Genomic DNA, 15,798 nt, shown 5'->3' on the forward strand with positions numbered 1-15,798 from the left:
GCTTCACATCGTTTGTGCATCATGTCCATAATTTGAATGCGTATGTGGTCCACCATGCCCACAATAGAAAGAAATCTTGCTGATTTCACCCAACTATTCCAACACTCAGCTATATTATTGTTTATTACACCCTGCCGATTCCAAGAAACCATGCATTTGCCCAACTTTCTGGAGAGTAATTAACTATAAAGTCTCTGACAAGTGGCATTGACGCTATTATATTGTTAATATGTATTTCAAACTCCAGCCTTGATCGGGCATATGCAGCTTTTTTGAACACAGATGACCAGTGTTTCTTGTTGTGAAGTGGGTATCTTCGCATGACCTATATTAAAAAAAAGATAAAATATCAAAAAACAGAATACACATAACAATATTTTTAAAAAATGTTTCCCAACAGAAATATATATTACTTACAAACCTGTTTCACGAAATTATCTACCAAATGGTGCAGACAATACGCATGATGACTGCTTGGGAATATTAACTCAACAACCTTGATTATTCTGGTATGCCTATCGGAGAAAAAAAGTGTACTCATCGAACCCCATACAGTTATGTAAAATCAAAGCACCTTTAAGTTGGAAACAAAATCATCCCCAGTTATCATCATTTTTAGCATCCACAACTGAATATGCTAATGTAAAAGATCATCATTCGCATCTTTTGCAACAGCAACCAAAATATTTCCCTTGTATTTATTCTTTATATGAGTGTCATCCAAGAAAACCAAGGGCCTACATCCACTGACAAAACCAGTTGCACATGCATTGAAATAGATAAATAATCATTTAAATTTATTACCAGAAGGGTCAATTTCACACTCAATAATACTTCCAGAATTAGTTTCTTTGATGACACTAAAATACCATCTTAATCTATCATAAGACCAATCATCTGCACCATGAATGTTAGGCATAGTCAATTCTTCCCTTTCCAAACCTTGTGGTAACTGAACTCGACCCCATAATCTCTTTGTATGTCTTTCAACATCATACATGGTCTATATGACGGCTCTCCCCTCAATCTATCCACCACAATATTGGAGACCCATGCAGCATCAACTTTAGGATGTTCTCTACTACGTAGATTGTCATCTCCACGTGTATGGATTATATTACAGTTTCTAATTCAAAAAATATTGTCAGATTTGTTTCTTGAAACATAAATTCTCCAACAACAGTTGTTTACACTACAGACACGAGTAACCTTCTCATTATCATTCTTTCTGTACGAAAAAGAACTTCTCGTAGCAATTGCATAATTTTTAGCATAAACTCGAAATTCAGCATCATCCTTGAATATTTGACAGTTCTCACGGATGCAATTACTCCAAACGTCTATGGAATTTTTTAACAAACCAACTTGAAGATGACTGTCATTACTACTCACTGTGTCCTCTTCAGATTCAACCATATTTTAAGTAATATAAAAATTTGTTAACACTTACATTTTTTACCTTTTAAGAAATTATTAAGACAACACATGTTAAATAATACTTATGTTCTAGATAACAATGTAAATGATCAGTTAGTTGAAAAATATAATTGACACATCATCTAGATTTACAAGAAGCACACTCACAACAGATCTCCATGAAAAATACAATAAAAATGTTATCATAAGTAGTTGCACTCTGGAAATGCATTACCAAGAAAAAAAACAAAAAACCAATTCATGTGGAAAGTCAAAATTAAGACATGAGTTCTTGCCTCCCAATATTATGGCCTCCTATTTGGTCTTTTCTCATTGCCCTCATTGTTAATTATTGTCAGTTTCATAGATGTGTGAAGATGGGTCATGATACGAACGTCATCATCTTTATTCAACGTCACATACATCTTCTGATGGAGGGCTATTATTAAGAAACAACTCTGTTAGGGAGAAGCCATTAAAGATTGAAATTATATAGAGCTCATATTTGTACTCGCAGCTACCCAGGAATGAAAATTTTGATGATTCAGATCCATATTCCATTTCTCCAAGACATCAAACAAAACCTTCGTCAATTAAGTGGTTATAAATTTCATATGAAAAATATTTTAATAAACACAAAATTAGAAACAAAAAAAAATTCATACAAAAACTAAAAAAATGTTCTTCATAAACTTATTCATGAAACGTTCACCAAATCTAATAAAATTATATATAAATCCACTAATAGTATAGAAATAATAGTACATAATTAAAATACAATACGACAAAGTAAAATCAACGATAACATACGATTTAATAACAACACTAAAGTATAACTCCGAAAAAACAATAACATGCTGATTAATAGAATTAAAAAAAGTTAACCTTAAACCAACAAACCTAAAGAAAATCGAAATTTGTCAAATATCTTGCTTCTCTAGTGTCTTCTGCATTGAACTTTCAATAATGTATTTAAAGAAAACAAAAATCTTGTGGGAACCAAAAAGATGTGTATATGTCATATATATATATATATATATATATATATATATATATATATATATATATAAATTACATATAAAGTTCGATATTTTAAATAAAATTACACAGTTACTCATGAAATTCAAATTATATTCCTAAAATGCTCTCTTATTCATTTTCCACCAATATAAGGTTTTTTTTCGCACAAACATGAAGAATCTGGTTCACTGTTCAAATTAAGCGAATTTATTTTCATTCACAAAAAGCCCCCAACTAGCACAAACAACATAAAATTCAATAAGTTGACAAGTATCTTTGCAAAATCCCCAAAATAGCACAAACAACATAAAAAAAACTTAGAATATAAAACAGGAAATTCAAAAATTTACAGAAACTCATCGTCATCTATCGAAGAGATAATAAAACTAAGATATTTTTACAAATAAGGTATTTCTTCAAACAAAAAGGGACTTATTTTTTAGTTCAAAAATACTACGAAAATTTAGAAAAACGAATTCATATGGTTCCGAACCTTTTCTTTTAGTCACATGCATATAGAAGATATGTGTATTTTTTGGCCAAAAATTTTGTGGGCTTCCAATTGCCTTCACCGTGGGTGTCGACGAAGTGGCTTTTGGTGGCTAGGGATTTACTCTCGAAATCATTACAGTAACATCAATCAATTACAAATGTGCTAGCAAATATCAAATTACCGGAAAAATCGAGCCAACAAAAAAGATGAGAAACTCTTCTATTTTGCGAAATCGTCACAGTGAAAGAAATCAAGAACAAATGTGGTAACAAATATCAAACTAATGACAAAATAGAGCCAACAAAAAAGATGAAGAAACTCACTTGTTTTGTTTTCTTGATTCTCCAAAAAAATCTTTTCTCCGTGATTCTTCACAAAATGGCAGCCAATGTCACTTGGTTGTCTTCATTCTTTCTACCTTATGTAATCCATTTGAAATCTTCATCGTTTAAACCATTGATTTTGTGTGAGATGTAGTTTTGAAGGTGAAGGTGGAAGCAAGCTTAGGGATTCTTCGGCCGATGCGAATGAAATTGGAAAGAGAGATTTGGGATAAAAAAATTAATATAATAAGAGAAAAATGAATTAAAAAAAAATTGGGGAGGGAGTTTAAAAAAAAATTCGCCTGCTCTTAGGTTGTTAGAATAAATTTTAGTGACTTGGGACTAAACACCAAATAAAATTTGTTATTAAGGATTTTTCTCCAATTGTCCCTAAAATAAATATGAATATCTTTTGATTTTTTTTGTACCATGTGCTGATTGTATTTTCTTTAATATCATTTTGTATTGCTTATTGTTATATCAAAAAGTATTACTTTTTGAATGAAAAATATTATGTTTTAATCAAAATATTATTTTTCAATATAAATTTTTTATTTTTTTTATTATTTATATTATGAAAAAATATCGTATAATATATGTTCGTTGAAGTCAAAAGTATTATTTTCCACTTCAAATTTATTTTTTTTGTTATTTATGTAATGAAAAATATTGTGTAATATATGTTGATTTGATCAAAATATTTATTTTTATATCAAAAATATTGTTTTTCATTGTAAAAATTATCTTTTTTTGTTAGGTAAGTTATGAAAAATATAGTATAATATATGTCCTTTTGAATTAAAAACATTATTTTTTCATCGTAAAAGTATATTTTTTCTTTGTTACGTTGTAAAGAAATATAATGTTATATATATATATATATATTCATTTAATTAAATTAAATTATTATTTTTTATATTAAAAATATTGTCAGAGAGAAATTTTTTGAGCTTCTTTTCGCAGGAAGGGGAAAATTGAAAAACAAAAGAAGAAAACAGTAAACAAAGAAAGATGGAAACAAGCGGGTTAGCTTCGCCTGAAATCCATTTCCCGATTATGATGCGTAGTTTCACCGCAGTGTATACCGATGAAGCTTATCGTATTAGCAGTCAGCAGAGAGCTGCCGCATAATGTTTGCGAATAGGCAAAAAAGCTGGACAGAAGCCTGGGGAAACAAAAATGGCGGATTCTGAGCAGCACCCGCGTCTCATCCTTCGCAATTTCCTTTCTCTACATCTGTGCAAGGTCATTTCTACACGCAACTTAGTCCTACTGTTTGTATATATGTATAAACACAAATATACGTGCGATTGCATGCCAAATTCAGGAATTGGAGTTCATACACAAGAGCTGTTGCACAGTTGGGTACAGACCAAACGTTTTCTCCACCACTCTCTCTCATCTTATTGCCACAAATTCTCCCCATCTCATTATGCCCTTCGTTCCCATTCGAGGTTCTTATATTCCTTTTAATCCTTTTCTAACATCCAAAACTAGTGGGTGTTTTTTGTTTCGTTATATAATTGTTAATGGGTTTATATTTGATTGCTTTTGTGCGTTTGCAGAAATGTTAAAGGAGAAAGCGGAGGAGTTTTTCGGATGTGAGTATGAGTTGTTTGTAGAGTTCACTGGGCTGATTAGGTACATTTGTTATCAATCTCTTGTTTTTGAATTGAACAAATTTTATTGTAAAATTTTGGGAAAAATTAATTGGTTACATCAAGAAAATAATTTTTTTGGTTGCCTTTCCAACTCAATCCAACTAAATGTTTGTAAGCGTATTAATATTATTTGTTATCATTGTTTCTCATTTAATTAAATTCGGTTTTTATTTTTTTTGGCCATCCTTTGCCTAAGTTTTTCTCTCATTTTATTTTTTGTATACCAGTTGGTGCAAGGGGTCTAGCATTGGATGGCACAGTGATGATAACAGAGACTATCTTAAACAAAGGGATTTTGCGGTGTGTACATGCTCTTTATAACATTCCTCGTCTGTTTTTTTAGCTATCCTTGCCCTTTCATGTACCAAACTTTTGGTTATATTAGGTGTTGTTTACAGTTGCATAATAAAAAACATGGTCATAAAATATTTGGAAGAAGTAAAATAACAATGTATTCTGATGCATTTTCGAATATCCCTGTCTTCGCCGTTGAAGGTAGGCTAGTTAAATACTGAAGCGAGGACCAAGTATTTGGTGTATCTGGAAAACACATTGGTGCAGCTATCATCCGCATCGCAAGGGCTACAGCCTTGGTGAAAACTTCCCCTCATGTATCGAGGATACTATTCTCGATCGAATCTTTCTTACAATGCAAAGCAAGTATTAAGTTATATACAGACGTGTTTACTTGAGTAAGTTGATATGGTAGTTTGTGTCAAAATGAATTGCTAATACCTTAATCCTTTAGCTTACACTATGTTAAAATAGTTAGTTTTCAGTACGACATCTATGGTGCATGCTAGAATATATTATTTTCACTTTATGAACTCTTGATATGGCCTTGTGTGAAGCAATTTAACTTATTATTCTTTTGAGTCGCGAAGGTTGTTTACCTTTTTTTCTTTTTATTTGGAGTTGAAATATTCAGAATTCTGTGTCAGAACAAATTCTCATAATTGTGGTCAGTGTTTTATTACTTACTCTAGTTGTTCAGGGGCTTCCAATATGGCCTCATCTTTTATTCTAGTTAGTTTTGGTTTGTGGTTTTATCACATCGACCATCTGAAATTCTTTGGCATATATATATGTATATATGTGTGTATATTGCTCTTTTTAGAAACCCTGTTGTGAATGACGTCTTATTTGAAATAATTATCATAAATTATATCTAGGATTGCAAATAAGTTGTTTTATTTACTAGTGTTGTAAACCCAGTCATCACTTTCTTTATCATACTTTATGTTCGTGAATGATATCTTGTAAAGTGGATACAGGTAGAAACTTTGTTGTCCAGATAATGAGTACTTATTGTTGATAGATAAAAGTTATACAATTTGATAAATTTGGAGAGTTAAGCTGGGATTATTGTGGTACTGCATTATCAGTGGTAGTCCCATTTTAATACATATGTCTTTTATTTGAAGTTATACTGTTCCAGGTTAGTGATTGTTAGGGTATATTATCTTTTATCATTTAAAACTGATATTTATTAGAGTGAAGCAAGCATGACTCCTACACTTCACTTACATTGTGCTCTGTTTGATGGATTCGAAACCACAGCTAACTCTCTCTCTCTCTCTCTATGGTTAAAGGCAGTTTGTTATTTAAATAATTACGAGGTGGATTTCAAAGGAGGTCTGTTTTACTTCCAGGATGGGGAACCCTCAACTTTTGCACCCATGGCTGGCGTAAGTAATTTTCCATCAGATATTCTGAACATTATTTTTTCAAAAGGTAGATTTTTTGTTGGAATACCTATACCCTGAGGCATAGTAATGTGTATTCCCAATAAAACTTTTGTCCTCTATCGATGATTCCTATTGGAGTTTTTTATTTCATGATTGGCCAAGGCATTATAGTTTTTCTCTTGGGTTAGCAATTGTGAACTTGGAAGCACTAGATAAAAAGCTATAATAAAATTAGTTGTGCGGCTGTGCCCTGAGTTTTCTAGAGGAATAAGTTAAGAAAGGTTGCAGCTCACAGTTTTTTATATGATAGTGGGGTTCAATGCGATTGTGAAAATATCATAATTGAGTTGTGGAAGGCCTTTTGATTGCAGTCAATGGATTGTTGAGAAGAAAGGTGATTCAGTTCGATTGTTGATCTATGTATGTGGTTTTCATTGATTGTCAAATGACATTCTTTTGTGACAAATCTTTATTATCTGCTGAGAATATTGTTGTGGTGTCAGCAGTGTGTGCACCTATGAGATGCCTATGATACTTATCAATGGGTGGAACGTGATGTAGCATAAGCGTATAGTAACAAGGATTAACTTGTCGATGCACATAGAATGCCAGTAAAATCTCGAAAATAATGTAAAATGACACTCAATAATTCTATTCGAAAATTTCTTTACCTCAATAGTATGTACGTTTATGTAGAACGAGCTCACAACAACCAAAATGGGGAAATATTTCCAAAAATGGAAAAAAAAATAGTTATTATAATTAAAGATACTATCTTGCCTAAGGAATAAAGAAATCAAATCAAAATTGAATTCCGATTTTTTTAGCTCGATTTACTGACAAAACAATAACTTCCCAAAACGGAAAAAAAAACGCGAATTTGAAGATCTGAATGAAGAAAGTTGCCAAAAAGCTTTTCAGGCTCACGGCTTAAGCACGAGTCATGTTCGTTAGCCCGTTTACAATCTAAGTAGCATATTGTTTCGTCTAAATCCGACATCATCCAAAATTCACTAATCTCTCACTGGCTTTATTTGGTCTCGAGTGATCCCAGCGTGCCAAAAAGAAATTTTGCACCCCACCAGAAAGGGAGTTAGAAACTGGAAGGGGAAAGAATGTTGTGGAAGGTTGCTAATTTTGCTTTTGCAAATGTTGAAAGTCTGAAAAAAGCCAGATCAGTTTACACATTTATAACACGGATCATTACAGAATTTTGGGCTGCCAATTTTTTTTATTCTTTAACTTAATAGGACCTAATACATAGATAACTATAAATATATAATCTTGGGACTTGTATTACTAAAAGAATGAAGCCTCATAAGCATAAGATGTATATCAAATTATCCTTATTTTGGATCTAATGTCCTTGATGCTAAAGTTGAGTCTGCAAATATCCTAGCAATCATTTATGTTATCCTGATTGATTAATTGAATATGTGTTAGTAATCTGATGTTTGAGAAAAGAAATACCAAATTGATGGTGAAAGTTTTGAAATAGTGAAAGCTTCTTTACATGTGGATGATTGATGTTCCTTTCTCGTAAAATAGAGATATTATTGCTACCATGCTACTTCACTCCTTACCGATATTTTTTATACATAATTTCAGGATGTTATCATATATACAGCGGACAACAAAAATGTTCATTCTGTTGGCGAGGTAGCCACTCATTGGTTTTTCTCTCACTTGTGTACTCACCTGCCTCATAAGCACTCTGCTTACTTGCTTTATTATTGTATGGTTAGATTTCATGAGTATGTTTTCCATTCTCGATACTTGTTTAGAACTTTAGATTGCAAGTTTCTAATTCTCAGTGAAGGAGTGAGACCAGATTAATTATTAAATTCTGCTCGCTATGTATAAACTAATATTGACAGTCAGATCACCTCCCCGTTTCAGAACCCATGCTGTACTGGTTTAGAAGACGAGTGGACTAGGAAATTCTTATAGTTCTATTAAGATACTGACTCTGAATGTACTTGTTTCTAGCCATGGTCGTGAGATCAGAACCTGTATTTTTCTTGTTTCTCTCTTGCACGTCAAACTGATTTTTTGAAAGAATCTGAGTGCAGTTTTTGGGATAAGCCAAATTGTTATTCGCCAGCTTCTTGGTTTGAGTTTAGCTAAAGGTTCAACTGAAAATGTGGTCAGCAGAAAAGAAATAGACGACTTGCGAATAGAACTTCAGTTAAGGAATGAACTTTTGATGGAATGTTTATATTTATAGACACATTTTTTTATTACTTGTTCTGTATGTGCATAAGAATGTTTATTTATAGGTTTAGTATCATGTTCCCAACTTCATACTTCTTTGTTAAAAAATGTTTTGATTTTTCTTCATTTGAAGTACTTAATGATACATGATATACTTAAAGTTTCAACAATTCCATTTTTTCAAGCTCATTATAATTACTTAATTTTTGTGTACATTGATTAACAGATCACTGAAGGAGAAAGACTTGCTCTTACTTTGATTAAAAATGTTTTGATTTTTGTTCATTTGTAGTACTTAATCATACATGGTATGCGAAAAGTTTCAACAGTTCCATGTTTTTTTTCAAGCTCATTATAAGTACACTGATTGACAGATCACTGAAGGAGAAAGGCTTACCCTTACTTTGTGGTTCAGCCGTGATGCATCTCATGATGAAGATGCTAAACTTCTTCTTTCTCTTTCTGAATATACATTAAATATCTCTAAAGGAGCTATTCCTTCATATTTTCCTCTACGAGCTTCCAATAATATGTACTGGTTCCCTCCTGAAGAAGCTTCAATATACGAATCAGGATTTGATATATGCTTTGCAAGGTTACATGTTCTTGGATTTGACATTTCTGCATCTGACAAAGAAAGTTATGTACCTTCATTGGATTCATCTTGCAACTTGAAGTTACTAGAGAAACCTTTACATTTGGTACGTGGCAATGAGTTACTCGTATGGGAATTTGTCAACATATTGCATGCCCTGCAGGTATTTGTTCCTTGACAATTGCTCTAAATTATACTGTGCATGAAAGTGCTACAAGGAGCATGATCTGAAATCGGTAGTAGTGAAAGTTTTTAATAGTTCCTTCAATTGAAATCGGAAGTTTCATTTTGTTATGCAAGCGGTTGAGAATGGACAAGCTGGTTATAAAATGAGTGTTAGAATGTCACGAGTATTTTTATTCTATGCTTAATTTTGATGACTTGCGTTTAGTGCATTTACAACTCCGTACTTTACTCCAAATGTGCTATTATTAGCTGATCAGAACCCTCATGTTGAAAATTTTCTGGTGAATATAGCATTTACGAGTTTGGAATTTGAAAAAAATACTTTTACATGAGCGCTCTTCTATTTTCTGGGCAATTTGTCATGGTAATGAATAATCCATAATGTGGTTGAAATAAAATGAAACATTTTAGGCTTCATTTATTTTCCAATGCATACGTTATATATTTTCGTTTGTATCAAATAGGTGGTAAACTTTTACAATTGGAAAGCATCAGAATCGGACACAGCGGAGGTAAAAGGTTCTTCATCTATCAATGTCATATCCTTGTCTGAATCACAGAGGCAGAAAATTGACTGCTTGAAAGCCGCTGTTCTGAAGGATCTTCAATCTGCTGAGACAAGATTTGGACACTTGACACATGGCAAGAAGAATTTTCAACAATCCTTCGAATGGATTAGTTTTTTTGCCATAATTTTCGAGTGGGAAGCTTATATCTGTAACCTGCAAAAAGATATACTCACAAGCTTACCACACTGGCAAATGTATCAAGCTATTTTCTGTTTGCCTCAGTCTTGACATTGGATTCGTTGAGTAATAGACATCATCCATCAGGTATCACCCAACAATATTTTGCCTTGCATGGGCGAGTAAGTAGTGTAATACTCTTATCTCATGTGGAAGACAACATGGAATGTGTCTGGAATCTTGACTCGGCTGAATTTATGATATATTAGGTGGACACAAATCTACTTTAACATCCCTCAATCTTGCAAGTGTTTGGAGGCATCTATGAAGTAGGGAACATGAAAATCGTGCAAAGTTAAATAATATATTACAAATGATAATCGTTTACATCGCAGGGTCGTACAATATTTTTGCGTTACGCAAAATATACAATCTAAATTTTGGAGAGCAATGATTTCGATGCACTCCACTGGTGCATTACATTGCCAAGAATATCATAAAAGTTGATTTCAACTTCAGTTTGAGTAATTTTCATGGTCATGAAACCTTGCCCATCATAATAGAACTTCATTTCATTTGGATTTGACCAATTGTAGCCACCCCTCCATGACTTAGAACCACCCCCACTGGTTAGAAATTGAAGTGGGCTATCTGCACTACTGATGTGTTCCAAACAGTGATCATGCCCATTTATGTAGAGGTCAACATTATTTGCCTGCAAATTTTTTACGGCTCATTCAATACTAGCATATAACACCCATATATCAAATGCATGGCTGATATCCATCTAACTGAGCATAAAGTAAATATTCTACAACTATTTCTACATCTTTTCTTATATTGAATCCGTATTCTTCTGTTGTCCTACTCAGATACACTTCGTGAAGATATCATGGTGTGTAGGAGACACTGGTAACACGGGAAATGGCGCACCCACAGAGTAAAATTCGGGATATTTGAAATGGTTTGACATAGCTGATATGGAAGGTGCGTAATTTTCTATTATCTCGACTCGATGAGAAAGTACTAGATCAAAACTTCTCCATAACCAAAATATCACATTATAATCCGATTATGCAGTTGCTGAATATAAATTTGAAATATGTTGTTGACTAGTTCGAACTTTCTATACTTGTTTCTCATATGTTGTATTGAAATGGCTAAATGTATGACATACTATGAATACTCGATTAACGTCGCGAATAACGGGCATATGGGAAAAAAATTGAATCTTATCCAAGAAACGTTCTACAGATGTAATATACCTGGAGTATTGGGAGAAGCTTATGCACAAGCTCTTGAGTATTTCCATGAATCCCAGCACTTCTAATTGTGTGGTGGCCAACAACAATTTTCCATTTTGCTGTTGATTCTGCTAATGCTGACTCCAAATCCTACATTATATTAAGAAAATATAAGTTGATTTCATCTGCAGAATTAAAATAAATAATTTCTTATTTAAAGAATACTTTGTTTCCATATTAAACTTAATTTCTTGAGAGGATGTAAAAATTTTACTTTTAAGAGAGTTGAAATATATTTGTTTCTGGGATGCACCCCTCTCCAGTCATACACTTCGTCTCCAGGATTGGTGAAGTATTTATCTTGGAATGGTGTCGTGTCTATGAAAAAGAACTCTGCAATTTCTGATGAAAAATGGGGAAAATCAAATGTAATAATATCATTGAATAAATATAATTTTGGAATGGCATTAAAGTAAATTCACCCTTCTGGTTTGAAATGGTGGGTCGGCCTTTTGTTTGTCCTTCGCCAACATTGCTTTCACTTTTTTGTTTTTGTATGTAATATTTAACTTGTATACATTGTTTCTATCTAATGGCTATTTTGGTGAAATCTAGAGTAAAATTAATGGTTTTGTAAATTTTATTTGTACACTTAAATTTCACAAAAATGAAATATCATTAGGATAATTATTCATATAATATTATATTAAGTTTTTAACATACTATCGAATTTTTTTAAAAAAAAAACTCGATAGACTATTGCCTTTTACACTAGGAAGTTTCCAATTTTTCCATAGGAATCAAGAATTAATGACGAAATAAATTCAATTGATTTTGGGTTAGAGTGTTATTTAGGTAGATATGAATTTCTTTCTCTCATAGTATAAACAAAAAAACTTTCATGAGATCGTATTACAAATCAATTTTGTGAGACAAATCTCTTATCTAATCCGATACACGAAATATTGGACAAATATTTTACCAACAATAATCGAATTAACAATTTTCAGCTAAAAAGATCATTAGAATATATATATATATATATATATATATATATATATATATATATATATATATATATATATATGGTATACGAACCTGCATTGAGAATGAATGATTTTAGGCAAAACCATTTACTATCCTTTTGACTGAGGAGAGGATTCAATTGTGCCAAGGCATCTCCTCTATAATCATGGTTCCCCAAAACTGATTTAAAAAATAATATAATATATACATATTATATGCCAAAAAGACCATTAAAAAAATTAAAATTAAAATAAAATTATTTGAGAGAGGGCTATGGAAATTACCACTATACCATTGCTTCTGTAGGCTTGGAGCTGTGTATATATCTGTAAAGGATTGATCAAAGGCTGGATCATTTACATCAGTCAATCCATCGGGATAGAAGTTGTCACCAGTTGAAATAACAAAATCCAAATCCATCTTCTCCCCAATTATTCCCATCTATCAAATATCAAAAGCAAAAAAAAAAAAAAACACGCTTTTGAATTATTTTTTATCATCGTCGATATCTTATTAGCAACTAATTTAAAGTATCGGATACAGAAATGGATACAACGATGATATTACGATGAGACATACTATAAAATATGATTTTTTTTTTTATTTAAAAAAGTTAGAAACGGGCACATATAGGACGCACTATATTAGCAATGAATTTGAATGCAATAAATTTTTTTTTCCTGAATTTAAACCTTTTGAAATATAATATTTATTGTTTGTTTTTTTTTTTTTAATCAAAAACCATAGCTAGTGATAATTGTTCAGCTCAAATCTTTTAAATCATACAGTAGCTCAAACGTTACGTTTCGATCATTATCTTGGAATGGACAATTATTGTTACTCATCACTCAACTTCCCAATAATTACACAATCTTATAACTCATGAGAGTCGAGCACATAATTTTTTACTTTGATATCAATAGCATGATTGAACATTTACTGTTTTAATTAAAATCACAACAGATAATAATGATACGACTCAAATGTTTTAAACTATAGAACATATTAAGCATCACACTTCAATCACTATTCTAACAAAGATAATTATTAATTCCCAACACATTCTTTTCGATAAAAGTTAAAACTTATTTACTACTATAAAAACTACTGAAATAGCAAATTAATAAATTGAATTTTTATTCTTTATGTATGTCATTATTCTTAAGTTAAATAAAAAAATAACAATATATATATATATATATATATATATATATATATATATTAGTAATTACATTAACATAAAAAAATAGAAGTATTATTTACAATCCAACAAGTGTTGCTTACACTCCACTTCACATTTTTATCCTATTATTATTTGATAAATATTCCCCTAACTATGACTTCTTGTTTACATAAAATTTTGATTGATCCCCCAAATGTGTACTTTTTGTGTAATCTATTACTATTTTTATATTTAAAATCTATAAAATATTTTTCTTTTTAAAAAATCTATAAATATTTTTTGACAATAAATATTTTAGTTATAAATAACATATGCTAAACAATTTCAAGAAATAGCTAGTTTAGAAATATATGGTTCATGGATGACCCAAATAAGATATCAGTCTCACAAAATACGACTTGTGAAACCGTCTCACACAAGTTTTTGCCAAATATTGGATTCATAAAAAGAAAAGTGAAAGACTAAATAAAAGGTTGAAATGGAATATCCGATTAAGAATATTTTAGTCGTGGAAGGAATAAACTCTTAGCAAGCCACCAAGCAACGTGCTGTCTAAGTGTCAAAATTGATTGAATTTCAAGATTCAAACAAAAAAAGTTCATATCATATTAAAATTCCAAGTTAAACGAGGTATTTTGTTCGAGACTCAATTGTAATAATCTTCTTTGGATTCAAAAAAAAAAAAAAAGAAAAAAGAAAGATAAGAATGCTTCTGATTTAAGTAATATTTAAAGACATAAGAATTTAACGACTATTAATTTTGAAAAAAAAAAAAGTTTTGTGAAATACCAACATATATATATATATATATATATATATATATATATATATATATATATATATATATATATTCCGATGTCTGATACGAAAAATCAGATAATTCAAGTTCGAGTTATTTTTATATATAAAATATATCAGATCGGATATCCAGTAGTAATTTCCTACCTCATCGAGTAATTCAACAACCAAATTTTAAATTGTAATCTTTTTTATTTCTTATTGTAGCTTACAGAAAATTAAAAATAGAACATTTATATTTTAGTTGTGGACGCTAATATAAAAAGCAAAGTAAATAAAATCGAAAGTGAACTATTGGGAATCATTTAGCTAAATAATAGTCACAGATAAAATCTTTAATTTGTAATTTTATGTATAAATAAATGAAAATAAAGTAAATAAAAAACCTGGTGGGCGACAGCAGACTGGTTGTATAGTCCTCGTCTTCCCCAGTCTCCGACCACCATGATGCTCAGGGAGCCGTCGGATTTGGCCGGATGTTCGAATCTTGGGAGATTATCAGCGTGAGCTCCATTATCAGTACAAATATAATTAATTTCAAGAATCAGAAATATTTTCAGGATAAAATTATTATAATTACAACGTTTGGAAACCATATTCAGGCAGGACAATGGTCGGAATAGATGGAAAACTAAAGCTTCTACTCTCTCTGTCTCTCTTTCTCTCTCTCTCTCTCTATATATATATATATATAGATATTATATGCGTGTGTGGAGTGTGATTGGCTGGAATCTTTGTTTGCCACAGGGCTGACTCAATAATGAAGCTTACAATGTATGTATAATAGTAAAACACGATAACTATATTTAAACTAAGATTAAACACAATTACCTCGGAGATTAAAGAAAGGGTAGGAAAGATTTGTCTTCTCCGACAAGACAAAGAAACAGTTTTCTTTATTAAAGTACGAACAATTTAATTCGTTGATCGTTTAGCAAAAGAAATATTATAATCTTCAACTATTAATCCAGTTTTATGGTGCAGCATTTATCAATAGAAAATCTGATTCAAAGATTATGTTTGTAAACTGTAAATCTTTTATCTAACCGAGTTTCTCTCAAATATGGCAAAAAATTGTGTGAGATGGTTTCACAGATCGTATTTTGTGAGACGAATATATTATTTGGATCATCCATGAAAAAATATTACTTTTTATGCTAAGAATATTACTTTTTATTGTGAAATCGGTAGAGTTGATCCATCTCACAGATAAAAATTCGTGAGACCGTTTCACAAGAAACATACTCTTCAAATCCTTATGGCTT

The 15,798-nt window shown here is 31.2% G+C and overlaps 2 protein-coding genes across 3 annotated transcripts; one reads left to right on the forward strand and one right to left on the reverse strand.

Annotated features, from left to right (window-relative positions):
• Nucleotides 1-4,218: 4,218 nt before the first annotated feature.
• On the forward strand, nucleotides 4,219-11,397 carry LOC140837177 (uncharacterized). 2 transcript variants are annotated; one of them, XM_073203232.1, is made up of 9 exons: nucleotides 4,219-4,497; nucleotides 4,580-4,706; nucleotides 4,818-4,893; nucleotides 5,141-5,213; nucleotides 6,506-6,601; nucleotides 8,210-8,260; nucleotides 9,190-9,573; nucleotides 10,061-10,429; nucleotides 11,155-11,397. In XM_073203232.1, the coding sequence occupies exons 1-8, from the start codon at nucleotides 4,432-4,434 to the stop codon at nucleotides 10,391-10,393; spliced, it is 1,206 nt and encodes a 401-aa protein (XP_073059333.1). In that variant the 5' UTR covers nucleotides 4,219-4,431; the 3' UTR covers nucleotides 10,394-10,429; nucleotides 11,155-11,397. The 2 variants fall into 2 exon arrangements, with proteins under 2 accessions (XP_073059333.1, XP_073059334.1); XM_073203233.1 differs by lacking the exon at nucleotides 6,506-6,601.
• On the reverse strand, nucleotides 10,628-15,204 carry LOC140837178 (purple acid phosphatase 4-like). The gene is made up of 6 exons (XM_073203234.1): nucleotides 14,920-15,204; nucleotides 12,837-12,993; nucleotides 12,625-12,732; nucleotides 11,801-11,928; nucleotides 11,548-11,676; nucleotides 10,628-10,997 (listed from the first exon to the last, which is right to left on the reverse strand). Exons 1-6 carry the CDS (start codon nucleotides 15,127-15,129, stop codon nucleotides 10,716-10,718), a joined length of 1,014 nt encoding a protein of 337 aa, XP_073059335.1. The 5' UTR covers nucleotides 15,130-15,204; the 3' UTR covers nucleotides 10,628-10,715.
• Between the last annotated feature and the right edge of the window lie 594 nt (nucleotides 15,205-15,798).

Source organism: Primulina eburnea, chromosome 7, assembly GCF_022965805.1.
Source record: "Primulina eburnea isolate SZY01 chromosome 7, ASM2296580v1, whole genome shotgun sequence".
Lineage (NCBI taxonomy): Eukaryota > Viridiplantae > Streptophyta > Magnoliopsida > Lamiales > Gesneriaceae > Primulina > Primulina eburnea.